General features: G+C 41.4%; 1 protein-coding gene across 1 annotated transcript in view; it reads left to right on the top strand.

The window, feature by feature from the left end:
* The window catches only part of ARFGEF3 (ARFGEF family member 3), a 118,833-nt gene that overhangs the window by 64,147 nt on the left and 37,018 nt on the right, over nucleotides 1-17,668 (top strand). Inside the window, exons 9-13 of the mRNA XM_034765559.1 lie at nucleotides 2,766-2,870; nucleotides 6,081-6,405; nucleotides 10,955-11,067; nucleotides 11,913-12,823; nucleotides 16,964-17,130. Coding sequence (XP_034621450.1) covers nucleotides 2,766-2,870; nucleotides 6,081-6,405; nucleotides 10,955-11,067; nucleotides 11,913-12,823; nucleotides 16,964-17,130 — 1,621 coding nt within the window. The remainder of the gene's footprint in view (nucleotides 1-2,765; nucleotides 2,871-6,080; nucleotides 6,406-10,954; nucleotides 11,068-11,912; nucleotides 12,824-16,963; nucleotides 17,131-17,668) is intronic.

Raw genomic sequence — 17,668 nt, 5'->3', positions numbered from 1 at the left:
AGCAGTAGGAAGCGCACACAAAATTTCCCTGGATGTTCTGGAAATCATTTGGAGAGGGGGGGCTACATGCACATCTAGGGGGCAATAATTTAGGTCTTCAAAATTGTGTGCACAAAAATAATGATGTTTTCAGTTGTCCTAGGCACTTCACCCTCTGCAACAAACTGGAGTTTTGTCTGTGTGCTATTTTTTTAATGTCATCTGATAGGCATTGCCCCCAAAAATATAACCATTTCAAATCACTGGGGATGTAATACCAAAACTAAACTACTTAACAGGAGCTCTCCTAAAAACTGTTGACTTGAAAATGAATAAAGGAAAGAAAGATCCTTTGTGAAGTTTATCTGCAATCCCAACTCCCCAGGAGACTGCACTGAATAAGAACAGATTTTGTACTCATCTACAATATGCCTTAAAGAGATTAATAGAACCTAAAAATATGGTCAGTGAACCATGATTTACTGCAGTAATATATCCAGGTAGCACAGAAGCACTAACTGGTAATTCTGCACCTATTTTCTTAATTGGGTCTTTTAATTAACAAAGAAACATAATGAAGGATTCTAATTAGTTCTGGAGGAAAACAAATGTAGCTGGCTTGTTAAAAAACTTACTGAAGTGATTATGTGGGAGGCTGGGAGTAGAAAGCTGTTCTTCCTTTCAGCCAATGATTGTTTCTCCTCAGAAACAACCTGTCAGAGAGATTCACCCTGTGCAGCCTTTGGGTCACAGAGGCAAGGCTTTGGGTTATTAAACTGTCTGCTCTAATCTCCTAGCCTGATGATTACTTTAACACACTGTTCTTAATTTCAAGCATATTGGTATTTGCTTCTGAGGGAGGTAAGGCACGGGTGATGAAAGAGGGGTTAAGGGAGATGAATTCTGGTCATTATAGTTCCCAGGGCCCTGAAACAATGAAACCTGCTCTAGCAGGGTTATTAGCAGATGGGCAGCACTGAGGTATACGGCAATATAGGCTATTTGCCTACTGCAGATCAACTTCATCCTGGAGAGATGTTTTTGTAGTAAATAGACCTTGGAAAGAATTCAGAGGCAAGGGTATCTGTGGATCAAAAATCCATGAATGCCATATAAGTAACATGTTCCATATATGTATGTATGTGTGTGTGTGTGTGTGTGTGTGTGTGTGTGTATATATATATATATAATATTGGATTTATGAGACTCTCATATGAAGTAGTGCGGGAATGGCCCATTTCTTATATGCCAGTCCATATCTTTATGAAGCAAAGAAAGTAGGCCGTCATTTTCAAACCATCCATAATATGGATTTAGGTATCTAGTTTTACACCCTCAAGATTCAAATTGTTGGCCAACAGACATATGAAAGATGTCTTTTCTACTTAAGGATAATTCATTCGGCAAGCCACAGAGAAATATATTCAGCAAAAGAACCAGGAAAAAAGCAAAGATGATGAGTCATGTCTCTATAGCTTTGATTACTTTTTGTTGTACCTCAGAAAAATATGGTTTCATAGCCTTCACCTTATCAAAAACAATAATCCAAAAGGAATGGAAAGATCCCTCCCTGACTTGCTGAGTGAAAAACAGAATGTTAATCCTAATGTAAAAAAATTATCTTTACATGGTGAAGCAACTTTAAACCTATCTATTGTCTTAACCCTTGCAGTTAATTCTCAAAATATGCGTAAGAACATGTTCTGTTTGTGGTGTCTACAGATCCTTCCATATACTTTTCTTGAGACTCATCTTGATATTAAGATTGTAGCTGACTGACCAGGGGTTCTCAAATTTCATTGCATCGCAACCCCCTTCTGACAACAAAAATTACTACAAGACCCCATGAGTGGGGAATGAAGCCTGAGCCTGGGGGGGACGAATGCTGAAGCCAGAGCCCCGCTGCCCAGGGCAGCGGGGGCGAGAGCCAAAGCCCAAGGACTTCAGCCCTTGGCGGAGTAGAGCCTGTAGCCCAAGCCCTGCCACCCAGGGCTGAAGCCTGAGCGCTGCTGCCCAAGACTGAAGCCGAAGCCAGCCCCAGACGGTAGGGTTCAGGCTTTGGCTCTGGGCCCTAGCAAATCTAATGCCAGCTGTGTTGACCCCATTAAAATGGGGTCGCAACCCACTTTGTGGTTCTGACCCACAGTTTGAGAACTTGAGAATTAGACCTCAAAAGTCACATTGACCCCAGAGTCTAGCTTTCCTGATTTTGCATTCTTTGCCATGATTTCTGTCATCAGAAGAACAGAAAAGGATGACAGCAGAAAGAGAGAGAGGGAGAGAAAGAGGCAGAAAATAAGATATCTGTGTAGTAATAAGAATGTTAGGCAGCTGCTGAGGGTTCTCAGTTTGCATGAAGAGTCTGTAACAACTCTAGTGGGGTTTGAAGAGGTTTCTATTCATTTGTGCAAAAATCCCATCTTCTTCTGTGTTAAGTCAAATTTAGATAATGACATCTGTCTTCTATCTACTTTTTCTTTTCTTTTTTAAGAGGATATTTATTCCTCATTTCTCGTGAAATGGGACGAGCTAATCACCCTGTTGTTTTCTCTACTGCCTGCTTTTACTGACTGTCATTAAGTTCAGAGCAAATGGGGTGATAAAGAGGATCACACATTTGAAATCCATACCATTTTCAGGCAGATGCAAAATAACACTGTGCTATAAATTACAGGATAACATGCAGATGAACTAATACAGTTCTCCAAACAGAATGATGATGATGATAAAGTCTCAAAAATACTTGTTTTAGTCCTATTTGAACATTCTTTATTTCTGTTTATCAGTGAAAATCAGCAACTGCAGCTTCTCTACCTGGAATGTATTCTCTCAATGCTAAATAGTTCCTCTCCCGGCATGCACAACCACAGAGGATTCACTGACCTTATTTGGTGAGTACACGTTTTGCACCTTCCTATGAAGAGAATGGGAGCTTAGATTTCCACTGATTTAATGTTTGGGGGTGGGGGCTCACCTGAGCAAACATAACCCCCTGCACCACCACCACCACCAGATTTGACATTATAGAAGCCATGCCCGGCTCTCACTGGAAAGCTCTTCATTAAAACTTCGTTGGGTAATACAGGTTGCTGAGCACTGGGTCCAGCTATATGAAACCCTATAGTAAATCTCATCATTATTATGGAATTCCAGTTATTTATGGCCTTGAAAGGAGTTCATTGATCACTTTGTGTATCTTTTTGCAACAGTGCAGGACTGAACTCTGCACTCAACATACACATTTTATTTAAATTCAACCAGAAGTGACTGGGCTCAGGAGTGGTACTTATGTAATAGGGAATAATCATTTGCATCACTACCTGAGTTACTGGCCTGTGCTACACAGGAGGGGAGATTAGACGATCCTAATTGTCCCTTCTGGCTTAAAAATCTGAGTCTAGTATATTCTTGAAGGCTCTGGTGATACCGCCAAGACCCCTTTTATCAAGTTATTCCCCTGTCTAATCTTACTACAAGGTCCCTTTTTTTTCATTTTCAAGCCATTAACTATTTTACAATATGGTGTACCACCTGCTCAAATCACCTGAATGAATCCTTGCCAACTTTCTGACTGTGGCAACGCCTCTCTATAGTGTTTAGATGCCTGGCTCCCAAGAATGGTGTTAGAAATAAGGGAAAAGTGTAATTAACATAAAGTTTACCAAAGTCTGCAAAGAGCAGCAATGTCCAACCTGTGGCCCGTGACACTCTAAATCTCCCTTGAGGGTGTCTGTGTTGAGAAGCAAGTGTGCATGTGATTGTGAATTGAAAATGTGTTCCATGAGCTACTGCACCCTGTGATTTTTAAATAGAAGTGTTTGAATCAGGCCCACCTCTCTGGGGAAAAGGTAGGAGCATGGCTTTTCCAGCTCCCTTCCACCACCTCCCCTCCAGCTCCAGGCACAGCTCTGGCAAGAGCCGGGGAAGCTCTAAGTAGCAGCTGTCACTTCCCCAATGCAGATGTTCAGCAGCTACTCTGAGGACCACCTTCTGCATCACAGGGTTGGAAGGACAGAGTACTTCTGGCTACTCCATTGCTTGCTCACTTGAGTGTTGGAGCCCTGCCACGAGCAGGGTGGGAGCTTTACTGGTGCTGTACAAGCCGCGGAGAGCGCTTAGCGTGCGCATGCACACATACAAACACAACCACCACAGCGCAGGAGAGGGGAAAAGGAGCTGGGAACCAACAACCGGTTACAGCTTCCTGATTCTCCACCCCAGTCCTGTCACAGGTTAAAGCAGGCTGACGACTACTCTAACTTGTCCCAGCTGATGTATGGTCCGTCAGGGACCATGTGCCAGCTGGGAATAGCCAGAGTACAGCTCATTCCAGCCACCTTCCCTCTGCACCCCTGACATGCCCTCTGTGCCAGACAATGAAGAGAGAGGCATAGGAGTCAGCCGTGCTAGCTTTATGCCCATAGGGGACTTTCTCATCCTAGGGGAATCCCCAGCAGGGGGCTTGCTAGTGGTTTCTGCTCCTTTATGCTACTCCTTTTGGGCCTCAGGCTGAAAAGATTAGACAGCAAGAGTATAGAGCTTCTTTTAGATGAACACCGTCAGCTACAGAAAGAAGACAGTAGAGGGTAGATAATCCTCCCCATTACAGATATGGACAGTATTTATGCGCACCTGGTACAGAGGGCTAGAAGGGAGCACTTTTAGTACAATGGCTGTGATGGATTGCAAGGAAGTGAGTCCTTACAGAGAGAGGTTGGGATGGGAATAGCCAGTGTGTCTCGGAAAAATATACTGTAGCTGGTGCTGAGAAGTATTTTACATGCTTATGGTGCAATGTGGCACCTAATTACATCAAGTGGCCCTCAAATAGGCCCTTCCCATTGTGTGCTGTATCTATATTGTGTAATAGGTGTGGATCAGAGATTTAAGAGAGTAGTACAAATATGTTGCTTGAAGCTATTAATTCTGCGTGCATATTTTAAAAAGTCATTAGAAGGGATTTGAATGGCAATGGGATACATACAGGTGCTTTTGCTCTGTGTCACTAGTTTGAATCTAGCCTTGGCTGGCCCTGGGCTAAAAGTCTTTACCAAGTTGTTACAATCCTGGATGACAGGTTTCAAAGTAGCAGCCATGTTAGTTTGTATCCGCAGAAAGAACAGGAGTACTTATGGCACCTTAGAGACTAACAAATTTATTTGAGCATAAGCTTTCGTGGGCTACAGCCCACTTCTTCGGATGCATGCAGTGGAAAATACAGTAGGAAGATACATACACACACACACACAAAACAATGGGTGTTACCATACACACTATAACGAGAGTGATCAGTTAAGGTGAGCTATTACCAGCAGGAGAGGGGAAAAAAAACTTTTTGTAGTGGTAATCAAAATGGCCCATTTCCAGCAGTTGACAAGAAGATGAGAGGAACTGTAGGGGGGTAAAATAAACATGGGGAAATAGTTTTACTTTGTGTAATGGCCCATCCACTCCCAGTCTTTATTCAAGCCTAATTTAATGGTGTCCAATTTGCCAATTAATTCCAATTCAGCAGTCTCTCATTGGAGTCTGTTTTTGAAGTTTTTCTGTTGTAATATTTTGACTTTTAGGTCTGTAATTGAGTGACCAGGGAGATTGAAGTGTTCTCCTACTGGTTTTTGAATCCCATGTGCTCTTAGGGTGGCTGGAGGTGGATAGAGGCGCTCTCTCTCTCGTAACCAAATAATGGATCACCTGATGCAGGATTTGAAGCCACAGAGGAGAGTCACCTGATGGAGGGGGACTAGAATTTTGTCAAAGAAAGGCTCTTTTAACAGCTGTTTCGGGAGGCGGGGGGAGATCAGACCCTGAGAGGACTGACCAAAACCCAAAGGGCTCAGAATGGTGAGGACGCAGAGGGTTTTGCATGCAGGTTTTGTCTGTGAGTAAAGTGTGATGGGTTTCAAAACTCCTTTACAAAGTCTGTATGTCCCTGGCTTTCATTGTCACATGGTCCCTGAAAAAATAACAAGACCTGCATGCAAAACAGCTCCAGAGATACAGGAGAGTTGAGGTGTAGGCGTTGAAAAGGCTATTGTAAAGCTGTGTCTGGGAGATTTTTTTTTTCCTATTTCCACTTGTTCCTTTTTCTCTTTCCCCAGGAAGCAATTGTGTCCAGCCCTTGTAGTAATCCTGGGAAATCCAATCCATGACAAAACAATCACCTCTGCCCACAGTAGCATCTGTCTCGAGGCCGATTCGCCCTCCTCAGGGGTCGCTGATCATGGCCGAGGGTCAGGTTGCTCCTCCACAGCCCCTGCCCTCAGTGGCCCCGTTGCTCGGACCATATATTACATTGCAGCGGAACTGGTTCGACTGGTGGGGTCAGTAGAATCCATGAAACCTGTGCTCCAGTCACTCTATCACCGTATGCTGCTGTATCCCCCACCCCAGCACCGAGTGGAAGCCATCAAGATCATGAAAGAGGTACGAAAATTGAGACATGAATTCAGACAAAATGCAATGAAGTAAACGCTTGCTAATTGTAAATTATAGTGAGTGTGTGTGTGTAGAAGCCCAGTATATGGGATAGCCATATGGATATCAAAATAATCCCTTCTGATCCGAGCTGTTACAGTCAAGGCTACACTGCTAAATGTATTTAGTGTGACCAACACTTAATACTCCTTTCTGATCATATTTGCCTCAATCATACCAGCTGCCTTGGCAACACTGGAAATATTTGTGCTGTATTACTCTGTTGGGAGCAGGTCTTGTGCCTGAGGCATAACAGTCCTGATGGGTGATAGAAAGTAAAATTATACTGTTTCCAAGTTCTCTGGCATCTTTTCTCACTTTCTCCTCTTGCTAAAAGGAGGCAGTCAGCCTGGCACTGTAATCTTCAGAAAGCTAAGATGGATATATCTTTTGATTCAGTGCCAGGTTTTTGAGGTGCAGTAGGATAGCTACAAGGTAGCTGTCAGCTTCTTGAGCAGCCATGCCAGCTCCAGTCATTTCTCTAACTGTTCAGGGAAGCTTCTCAGTACCAGAGACACTAGAACAGGAACATAAGAATGGCCATTCTGGGTAAGACCAATGGTCCATCTAGCCGAGTGCTCTCCCTTTGTGGGTACCAGGACTTGCTGCTCCAAGAAGCAATCATTTACAGAGTCTAGAAATTTTATCTCTGCATCATGTCCTGTGAGGTGACATGTATCCAGTCAATATGAGGATGGTTGAAATCCCCCATTATTATTGCGTTTTCTATTTTTGTATCCTCTCTCATCTCCTGGAGCATTTTCACCATCCTGGTCAGGTAGTCAGTAGTATATTTCTACTGCTATATCCTTATTATTCAATCATGGAAATACTATCCATAGAGATTGTATGGTACAGTTTGATCCATTTAAGATTTTTACTATATTTGATTCTATGCTTTCTTTCACATATATTGCCACTCGTCAGCCAGCATGACCTACTCTGTCATTCCTATATACTTTGTATCGTGGTATTACCATGTCCCATTGATTATCATTGTTCCACCAAGGTTGTGATCCTCATTAAATACCAAGCACTTAAGTTCACCCATCTTACTATTTAGACTTCTAGCATTTGTATACAAGTACTTATAAAATTTGTCACTATTTAGCTGCCATTATGTGATGTAACTGAATAGGACTCTTTTTTTCATTTGACTGTTCTCTTCAGTTCCTACCTCTACTTTATCAACTTCTATCCTCTTCTCTTTTCTAGAGAATCCCCATTAATAGGTCCTCTCCTAAGGGATGTTTCTATCTGGACCATGCGCTCCTCTGCACCTGGCAGTTTTCTCCAGCCCTTAGCTTAAAAACTCCTCTATGACCTTTTTAATTTTACATGCCATCAGTCTAGGTCCATTTTGGTTTAGGTGGAACCCATCCTTCCTGTATATAGACTCCTCCTTTCCCAAAAAGGTTCCCCAGTTCCTAATAAACCTAAACCCGACCTCCCTCCACCATTTCATCCACGCGTTGAGACCCTGCAGTTCTGCCTGTCTAACTGGCCCTGTGCATGGAACAAGAAACATTTCAGAGACTACTACCATGGCGGTCTTGGACATCAATCTCTTACCTAGCAGCCTCAATTTGGGCTCTAGGACTTCTCTCCTACCTTTCCCTATGTCTTTGGTACCTACATGTACCACGACCAAGGGCTCCTCCCCAACACTGCACATAAGCCTGACTAGATGTCTCAAGAGATCCCCAACCATCGCACCCAGCATGCAATTCACCATGCCCTTCTCCCGATCATCATAAAGCCAGCTACAGTAACTCCTCACTTAAAGTCGTCCCAGTTAACGTTTCGTTGTTACGTTGCTGATCAATTAGAGAACATGCTTGTTTAAAGTTGTGCAGTGCTCCCTTATAACGTTGTTTGGCAGCTGCCTGCTTTGTCCACTGCTTGCAGGAAGAGCAGCCCGTTGCAGCTAGCTGGTGGGGGCTTGGAACTAGGGTGGACCGGCAGCCCCCCTATTAGCTCGCTGCTCCCCTAAGTTTCTGTGGGGCAGCCGCCAAGCACGCTATCAAGTATTGGGCAATTCAGCTGTCCCTCCCCCCACTCCCAAGTGCTGTTCCTACCCTCTGCCTTGGAGTCTCCTGCTTGCTGTGTCGGGGGGGAGAAAGAGGGGTGCTAATGTCAGGATGTCCCCCTCCTGCTCCTTTACCCCATCTCCACAGGGGTGGGGGGGACACGACGGGGCTCAGGACGGAGAGAGTTTGCTGGCACCAGCAGCTGTCTCAACTTGCTGATCTACTTAAAAAGGCAATGTACTTAGAGTGAGGTCACTATACTTAAAGGGGCAATGCTCATCTCTCTCTCTCTCTCTCTCTCTCTCTCTCTCTCTCACACACACACACACACACACACACACACACACACACACACACACACACACACACACACAGTGTGTCTCTCTGTCTCTCTCTGCCATGCTGTCTCCCCTCCCTCCATTCATGCTGCCTTGTAGCATGTGAGGCTACATTAACAATAATGTGTTAACCCTTGAGGGCTCAGCTGAGTGCTAGTTCATCATTTAGCAGTAAGGCATTCCCTGGGAAATATCCCTCCCTCTTCCACCCTCTGACTCCACCACCTCAACCAAGCTTCACAATCATCACTGGTGTGTACACTATTAAATTGTTTAAAACTTATACTGTGCATGCATATATACATACATACATACATATACACACACACCCACACAGTCTTTCGTTTGGCGAAAATTTTTTCCCTGGAACCTAACCTCCCCCCATTAATTCTTATGGGGAAATTGGATTCGCTTAACATCGTTTCTCTTAACCTTGTAGTTATGTTCCTGAAATATGCTACTTTAAGTGAGGAATTACTGTATCTGTATTTCTAATGAACGAATCTCCCATTGCTAGTACCTGTCTCTTCCTAATAACTGGGAGAGCCACCAAGAACGAAAAAACTTCCATGGAGCTCCTTTGAGCTGGTGCCGACTTCATCGAGTACCTTTTGCTGGGATTGTGCTTTACTTTACAGTCTCCTTCACTTGTGGCATAACAACTGTCTCAACCTACATTATTGTTAAAAAATATAATGCATTTCACCCGAGGGCACTTTTATAGCTCAAGCCCACAAAAAACAGGTTGTGTAGGAGTGAAGAGTCTCTGAACAGGACATACACAGCCACTAGGTTAGTCTTCACAACTCATTGCCGTTCTGTGGGTTTGCCTTTCTTTGTGATTTTAAATAATAACAAAATGTAAACCTCAACCTAAGCTTTTCCTGGGGCTTCAAATTGTTGCTAAGAGTTTATAACAGGCCCACCATCCCCAAACACCTCCTTCTGGCCCTTTGCATGGCCCTCTGACCAGGTTCCTTAGAATCCCAAATAATGCCCACTATTGATTAGTAACTCTCAAATTCTCCATTCAATCATATTCTGCCCCTGTTGTGGGTGGGGAGTCCTCTTCAGTCTCAGTCTCTACACTGAAGGATGACAAAAAGAATACCATTAAAAACTCTCTTGCCCCTGTGGCCTTATGACTTCAGTCTTTCTTCCCGTTCCTCTTGTTCCTTCATTCTGTTCTCGGGACACTGACTCACAGGGCCACCACCCTCGAGTGTTGCTCCTTCCCAGGAACTAATCCATCCCTGTAGCTTTCCCAAATCCCCTTATTTCTGGCTCTAGACAGCTACTCCTTCTTTCCTTGACTACCCTCAACTCCCTGTTTTAACTTCCTCTGTCAGCCTACCACACCCTCTCCAGATGTACCAAATGACGGCAATCACCTCCCCGGGTGTTCATTAGCTCCCTTTCCTAGGCAGATATTCTTTACCAGCCCTGCCCTGGGCCATTCACCTTGGGTAATGGACCAAATCTCTTTACAGGGCCCAGTCAACCTGTAATTGGGTTCTTCATGCCTGACACCTATATCCCATCCTTTTGTTCCTTCTCCCGAGAGAGGCACACTACCTCCACTTTTATCTCCTGATTAGAGTTAACAAGAGCAACAGAAATTCTTCTGCATTTTTATGCAAGATCCTAGCACCTAACAACTGGGTGACTCAGCAGATGATCCCCCAGCCTCATCTTGCCCTCCCTGTGTGGGGTCCTACATCTGTTATACTATCAAAGATGTTTGCTTTATGCTTAATATTTGATTTGTCTCCTATGCAGTTTCTCTGCATTTACTCTTTTGTCTGTACAAAAGTAGAAAGTGAAATGCGTTTGTCTTTTGTATTTTTCCGCTTATTTTTAAAGCGTTGTAAAGCATTCTGTATTTGATTCATAGTTCAATGTATGCAGTTTCCCCAGGTCTTCCTCTTTTTTTAAAAAGAAAAGAAAGAAAGAAATGTAGCCTTAATAAATGAAATAAGATATATTTTCCTTTGATGTGACCTGTCCTTTGGCAGTGTTAGTACTCAGCTTCTTCTTGATCCAGATTACTCCACAGAACAAAAACTCATTTATTTAAGCTGCATACTGTTTAGATAACCCTTGGGTAACTTGGGTTTTCTTTTCTTTTAGATACTAGGTAGTCCACGACGGCTCTGTGATTTGGCAGGACCCTGCTCGTCTGAACCAGAATCCAGAAAGAGGTCAATCTCGAAAAGGAAGTCCCATCTGGATCTTCTCAAACTGTATGCTTTATTTCCTTCTTTAGCGTCTTCTCTTTTAGGTGTACACACTTGTTACAGTTGAGTATCTACTGGAAAACCACGCTACCAGGAACGTGCACAAATGAGAACCATGTAAACTTCCTTCCTAGTTAGAAATGCTAGTGAACAGAGCTGTGAAAATGGAGGAGGAATAAAATGTAGTAAAAATTAGTTTCTTAGGACCAGATTTTCAAAGGTGTTTATGTAACTAAAGATACCTAGTGGAATTTTTTAAAACACAAAAAGCAGGCTAGGTACCTAACTCCCTTGAAATCCTAAATCTACTTAAATACCTTTGAAAATCTGGCCATTAGGTCCTGACCCTGAAAACAATTATGCACATGCTTAACTTTAAGCATGAGTAGGTCCATTAGATGTTAATGGGGCTGCTCACAAACTTAAAGTTAAGCACATACATAAGCGTTGCAGGATCAGGGCCTACAACAGGCCGTTATAGCTCTGAATACACAAGAAGAGCAGATCTGTTGAGTTAGAAGGTATCATTTTGTATGGGTGCTTTTAAAAATAGAGACTCATTTTACATAATTTTAGTTTTAGATCTCGATTTGCCATTTTTAAATCTAAGTTAATTACTTGGGGATATTTAATTTCTTAGTATTTATTTATTTTAAATTCAAGTTCATCTTGAAAGGAACATCAGGATGGTGATTTGCCATGAAGAGTCTTGTAGGACTATTCCACTGTCTTTTTTTATTTCTGCTTATTATGAAAATTGATGATGTATGTTAGCAATATCAGCTTATTCTAGGAATCTGATTAATCAACTAGAATAAACTTCATTTATTTTTTTTATTTTGAAATTGTAGTATCATGGATGGGATGACTGAAGCTTGCATAAAAGGTGGTATTGAAGCATGTTATGCCTCCGTTTCTTGTGTCTGTGCCCTGCTCGGGGCATTAGATGAACTAAGCCAAGGGAAAGGCCTTAATGAGGAACAGGTCCACCTGCTTCTACGACGCCTGGAAGAATTGAGGGATGGGGCTGAGACAAGCCGAGACTCCATGGAGATCAACGATGCTGACTTTAGGTGGCAGAGGCGCATCCTGTCATCGGAACATACCCCCTGGGAATCGAGAAATGAGAAAAGTCCTGACATTAGCATTAGTGTTACCACAGATACTGGTCAAACCACTTTGGAGGGAGATATGGGGCAGACTACTCCGGAGGATAATCCTGAAGATCAAAAAAACTCTCTGCAGTCTCCAGCTGGCCAAGACTTTAAAGAGATTGGCTGTAAAGAGGCAGAATCAGAAACAATAGAGCAGCCAGATGTGGTTCAAAGGAGTCACACCATCGTTTATCCAGATATAACTAATTTCCTGTCGGTTGATTGCAGGACACGGTCCTATGGATCCAGATATAGTGAAAGTAACTTCAGCGTTGATGAACAAGATCTTTCTAGGACTGAATTTGACTCATGTGATCAATATTCCATGGCAGCAGAGAAAGACTCTGGGAGGTCAGATGTCTCAGACATAGGGTCTGATAACTGTTCCCTGGCTGATGAAGAGCAGACCCCAAGGGACTGTCCAGGTCATAGGTCCTTGCGTACTGCTGCTCTCTCTTTGAAATTATTGAAGAACCAAGAAGCAGACCAGCACAGTGCCCAGCTGTTTGTACAGTCCCTTGAAGCTCTTCTTCCTCGACTTATAACACTCCATAGTGTAGAAGAGGTGGATTCAGCGCTCCAGAATTTTTCCTCAACCTTCTGCTCAGGTTTGAAAGCAGATATTTACTATGCAATCAACATGCAGTATGTTTGAAGAGCCTCTCTTCTAATAAGCAATCATAAAACACTTCTAGAATAGGCAGGCTGATGGTGTACCAAGCATATAAATGTTCCTTTAAACAAACTATTGTTCTTTGGAGTGAAACAAAATTATTCAAAGTTTATTGAAGTCAATGAGAGTCTCTCCATTGATTTTTAATAGACGGGCCCTAAATCAATCAGGAAGAAGATAAATTTTGATGTGGTAGCTAAGTTTCCCATTATATTGTACTGTACATCAAAAGAGCAGAGTGGGGTAAAACAACCTTTTCTGAGTAAGGAGAGCTTTGAATTTCCTATTCGTATAGGGATAAAAGGGGCATGAACCCATCTCCTATTTTAAAACTGATTAAATATAGCTTGCAATGCACCTGCATTAGTATTAACAATTCAAAACCTCACAAAGAAGAAACCAAAAGTCTCACGGTAGTGAATTTTTAAAAGGGTATCTTTTCCTATTACTACTCTATATGTTTCCTAAACAGAATCTCGTGCCACAGCAAGTGCAAAATAGTCAAGGGGCATGGGCATTAAAAGAGGTCAAATAGTTACACTTAACTTTTCAGGGTGAGGATCTTTGGGAGTTTGATCTTTGCAAATTAAACAAAAGATGACCAAGTGAAAGCTGATTTTTCTATTGAAAATATACTTTAGGCTAGTATAAATATTTTCTATTTGTAAAGAGATTTCTTTATCCTGACAATGATCCAACATGCAAACGTTCATTAAAATATATATTTCTCTGTTTCTTAACTGATTTTGCCACAACGACCTTTACCCTTGGTCCTCTCTTTTTCATTCATTCATTCTGTCATTCATTCTGTCTCACACACACAGACTCAGAAATGATGCATTATATATCCTCAGCCCAAAGAATGCAGGCCAAAGAACCTCACCCAATAACTTCTGCATCAAGCCTGTACTTTCTGTTTGAGCTATAGCATCTCTTTTAGAAAGATATCTAGTCTTGACTTAGACTTCAAGTCCTGGAGAATCCACCACACCCATAGCTAAGCTATCACGATGGTTAATTATTCTCGCTGTTAAAAATTTTCACCTTATTTCTAGTCTGATTTGGCCAAATATTAAAAAAACAACAACAAAAAACAACACTCAACAAGTCATAAAAAGCTCCCAGGTATTTTTTACATGGGAAGAAGTATCCTGATATTTTCATGGATCCATGGTTGCATATTAGCAAGGAAAGTTGTGTCCTTCCAACACCTGCGTGCAAGTCTCAGTTGATGAGTCAGTGTTTAAAAGATCTGTTGCTGTTTTCTTTGTGAAGGTCACAAATGGAAAGCTTAGCTTCCATAAAGAACCCAGTTACTAAGCAAAAGATCTGACCGACAGCTACAGTAGATACAGTTAAATCCATTAAGTGTGGATGCTAACAAGCTAACTTGTGAATTTTCAGTAAATCTGTGTTTCAACAGAGAACCTCCATCCTACCTGCTTTGTTCCATTTATATTTTTTATTATGCACTGGGACAATTCAGTACAGTATTATTTATAATAGTGTCTTTCATACCAGCTATGTCCCAAAATACTTATACAATTATAGAATTGAAAAACAGCTGAGAGCATGAATTTATGAGGTATAGAGAAGGGAGTATAGATGTGTTTTCAGATGAGATTTGGAAAAAAAAAAAAAATGTAAAGTCAGCCAGGTAGAGAGATACAGGAAAGGTAAGAGTCAGAAATATGTCATTGGGAAATCTTATGATTACAGTTTAAATCTTTTTTTACCCCAGAAAAATCTTCTCCTATTTGTTGCTGGATCAAAACAGTGACAACGAAAACTAATAGCACTAAGTTGGGTGCTTGTTTATACAGTATAATTTAATACTTCATTACCAAAAAGCTCTCAGCACACAATCTTGATTTAAACAAAATATTAAATCTGTGTGGTATGACTTCTGTAACCTGTCTACACAAATGAACTGTTGTCCACATCCAGACAATGAGTTAGTTTGTTATGGGTGCAGCTTTTTATAATTAAAATTAGTAACCAATATTCCTTAAACGCAGACACAACTATTTTCAGAACAGGACCAGGGAGTTAATTCTAACAAACCAGACATCATTGTTTGAATAATCAAGCAAGACAGTTAGCACAGCTTATCAGTCATCTATCATATTCTGTTAGTAGCAGGGTTTTAAGGTGTTTATTCCTTGCAGATAGTTCATGAATGCAGGCCTACACATTAGCTTCTAGTTTCCTTTTTGAGGCTGAGCATCTGCTCAGCCATTAAATGTACGTGAGGGAACTGCCACTTTCCCATATTTTAGAGGCATTGGTAACTCGGGGTCAGATTTTCAAACACTTTGGGCACACAAATGCATACTAATTTGTATGCATGCTTAGCCATTTTCTTTTGCAAATTATTGCAGTAATTGTGCACATTGGTTTGGTGTGCAATTTTGTATGCATTTTATATGCAAAATTTTGTGCGTAAGATAATAGTCCATATTTTCTTTAAAATACCTCTTGAATGCCTTATTCTTTCATGCATCTGATGTATCTTTTATAAGCTGACCTTAAGTTGCAAATAGATATATTGTAGCTGCAAGTTTCATTATAATGGTCTCAATCCACCAAAGCACTTAGAGACACGCTTAACTTTAAACACATGGGTAGTTCCGTTGCAATCACAGGGACTACTCATAGACTTAAAGTTAAAAACATGGTGAAGTGTTTTGCCAACCTGGGGCCTATTACAAGACAAGATAAAGATTTCTGCCAGGTGTGACCACAGGAATATCAAACATTCTCCCCCTCACAAGTAATGTGGAAATCTTTGTGGACACAATACGTGTCCAGTCCCATCACTCCTTTTCCACACACACCATTCCCTTAGACAGTTATTCATATTTTAGACCCACCCGTGAACAATTATTCACTTTCTAAATCCGCCCTCAAACAGTTATTCACCTTATCCACGCCCCCAAAGTGACGTCAATGGAAAGTCCAAGGAGGCAGCAGCACAGAACTTTCAAACCCTCACGAGGCAAGAAAATCATTATTTTTTTTTCTGTGTGTGGTTTTTTTTGGTTTTGTTTTTAATGTTATGGTTTATTGTATTTTTTTTTTATCTTATCTAAGAACAGGCATGATCTTTATGGTGGGAGGCGTAGACTCGCAATAAACCACTGGGTAGTTATCAAATGACTCAGCTTTGCTGAAACATATAACCAACCTCAGAAGCGGTTTCTTGCTTCATATCAAATACTCCTCTAGGATGATCATTATCCCTTAATCAATCAATTAATATTCTATAAGTGGAGTTTAACAACAGAAGTGAAGGCCCTAAAATACTGTGGCCATCTATAGTTTAAAATCGAAAACAAGGATTCAGATAAATATTCCAGTTACTTGACTTCTGTTTTCCTACCAATAAGTCAACTAATTAACCCTGAAGAACATGTATAGTTCTGTCTAATATCTGCCTGAGAAGGAGGGATCATGCCATTATGAAAATGGTCAGACAACATAGTTACATATAAATACATAACACACCTGATTTTCAGAGATACTGAGCAGTTACAGCTTCTGTTGAAGTCAAGTGGAGTTGGGAGTGTTTTGCACATCTGAAAAGCAGCTGTTTATGCTACTTACATGAGCTGTCCAGCATTTGCTGACAATTTGAGGTGTGCCAAGTTCCAGCCACGTTAGCACTAAATATTTCTTCCTGTAATTCTAATTTTAGGTCAAAGAGTGGATGATGTTACGGGGCTTGATCCTGCAAGGTGCTGAGCACTTTGCTCCTGATTTTACAGAGCATTTAACATGTGCTTAAAGTTAAACATACCAGTTGGCCTTTTGAAGTCTTGGACTAGTCATATAGTTAAAGTTAAGCGCATGTTTACGGACTTTGCTGGACTAGAATCGGAGAGTTCAGCACCATTCAGGATCAAACTCAAGATAGCAATGGGGAAAAATATTGATTATATTAAATGTTCACGATAGACACATATAATATATATTCATTACTACTGAAAGGCCTGTGTTTTACTAGAATTAGGTTACGATTGTTCCAGAGCAAAATCTATTTGAAGTGTGAGGGCTCACTCTGCCTTTTCATTAGATATGATGTTCTCACCAGGATTTGAGGGGAACCCCAATTTCAGCTTCCAGACTCTGATGAATGCAGACAGTATCTACATGGTCTCGCACTACACCCTTCTGCTCAACCTGAAGTTATCCAACTCTGACTACTACAGGAAGAAACCTTCCCAAGCACCTGTGTTGCAGGTAAGTGAGGAATATAGAACAAACCATGGTGAGAAGTAAAAATGTCTGTGGGTGGCTGATGATGCAGTATTTATTTTATTGGGAGCAGCTGAAATATGTTCATTTCCTATCAACCATTTGAGAGTAGGCAGAGAAACTAACCTGATACTTTCAAATCATGAAGCTACTATAAGCTATTCACTAAATTTGACCTAAATTTGAAAATCATTTTTGTTACACCCCAAATGCATTTTTTGATGAATAAACTATTGGCCAAAATAAATTCACCTAGCTCTAGTTGACATCATTTGGGGCAGGAGGGGGGAAACAGTCCTTACCAGTAATATCAAAGAGTATTTAGATTCCAGTGATTATCAAAACTAATCCTTGAACATTATTAACATTTCCCATATGTTTTTTTATCAGTTATAATAATTCAGTCCCCTTGCACCAGGCCTGAACTTGGCCTTGTGTGTCACTGGGAGTTTGGCCTGAGTAAGGACTTCAGGAATGGGCCCTGTCTCATTAAGGGATTAGTTCCTAGTGCAGAGCCTATGGA

The sequence above is a fragment of the Trachemys scripta genome, chromosome 3, assembly GCF_013100865.1.
Source record: "Trachemys scripta elegans isolate TJP31775 chromosome 3, CAS_Tse_1.0, whole genome shotgun sequence".
Taxonomy (NCBI): domain Eukaryota; kingdom Metazoa; phylum Chordata; order Testudines; family Emydidae; genus Trachemys; species Trachemys scripta.
The sequence above is the reverse complement of the archived record's forward strand: the minus strand, read 5'-3'. Positions and strand labels throughout refer to the sequence as shown.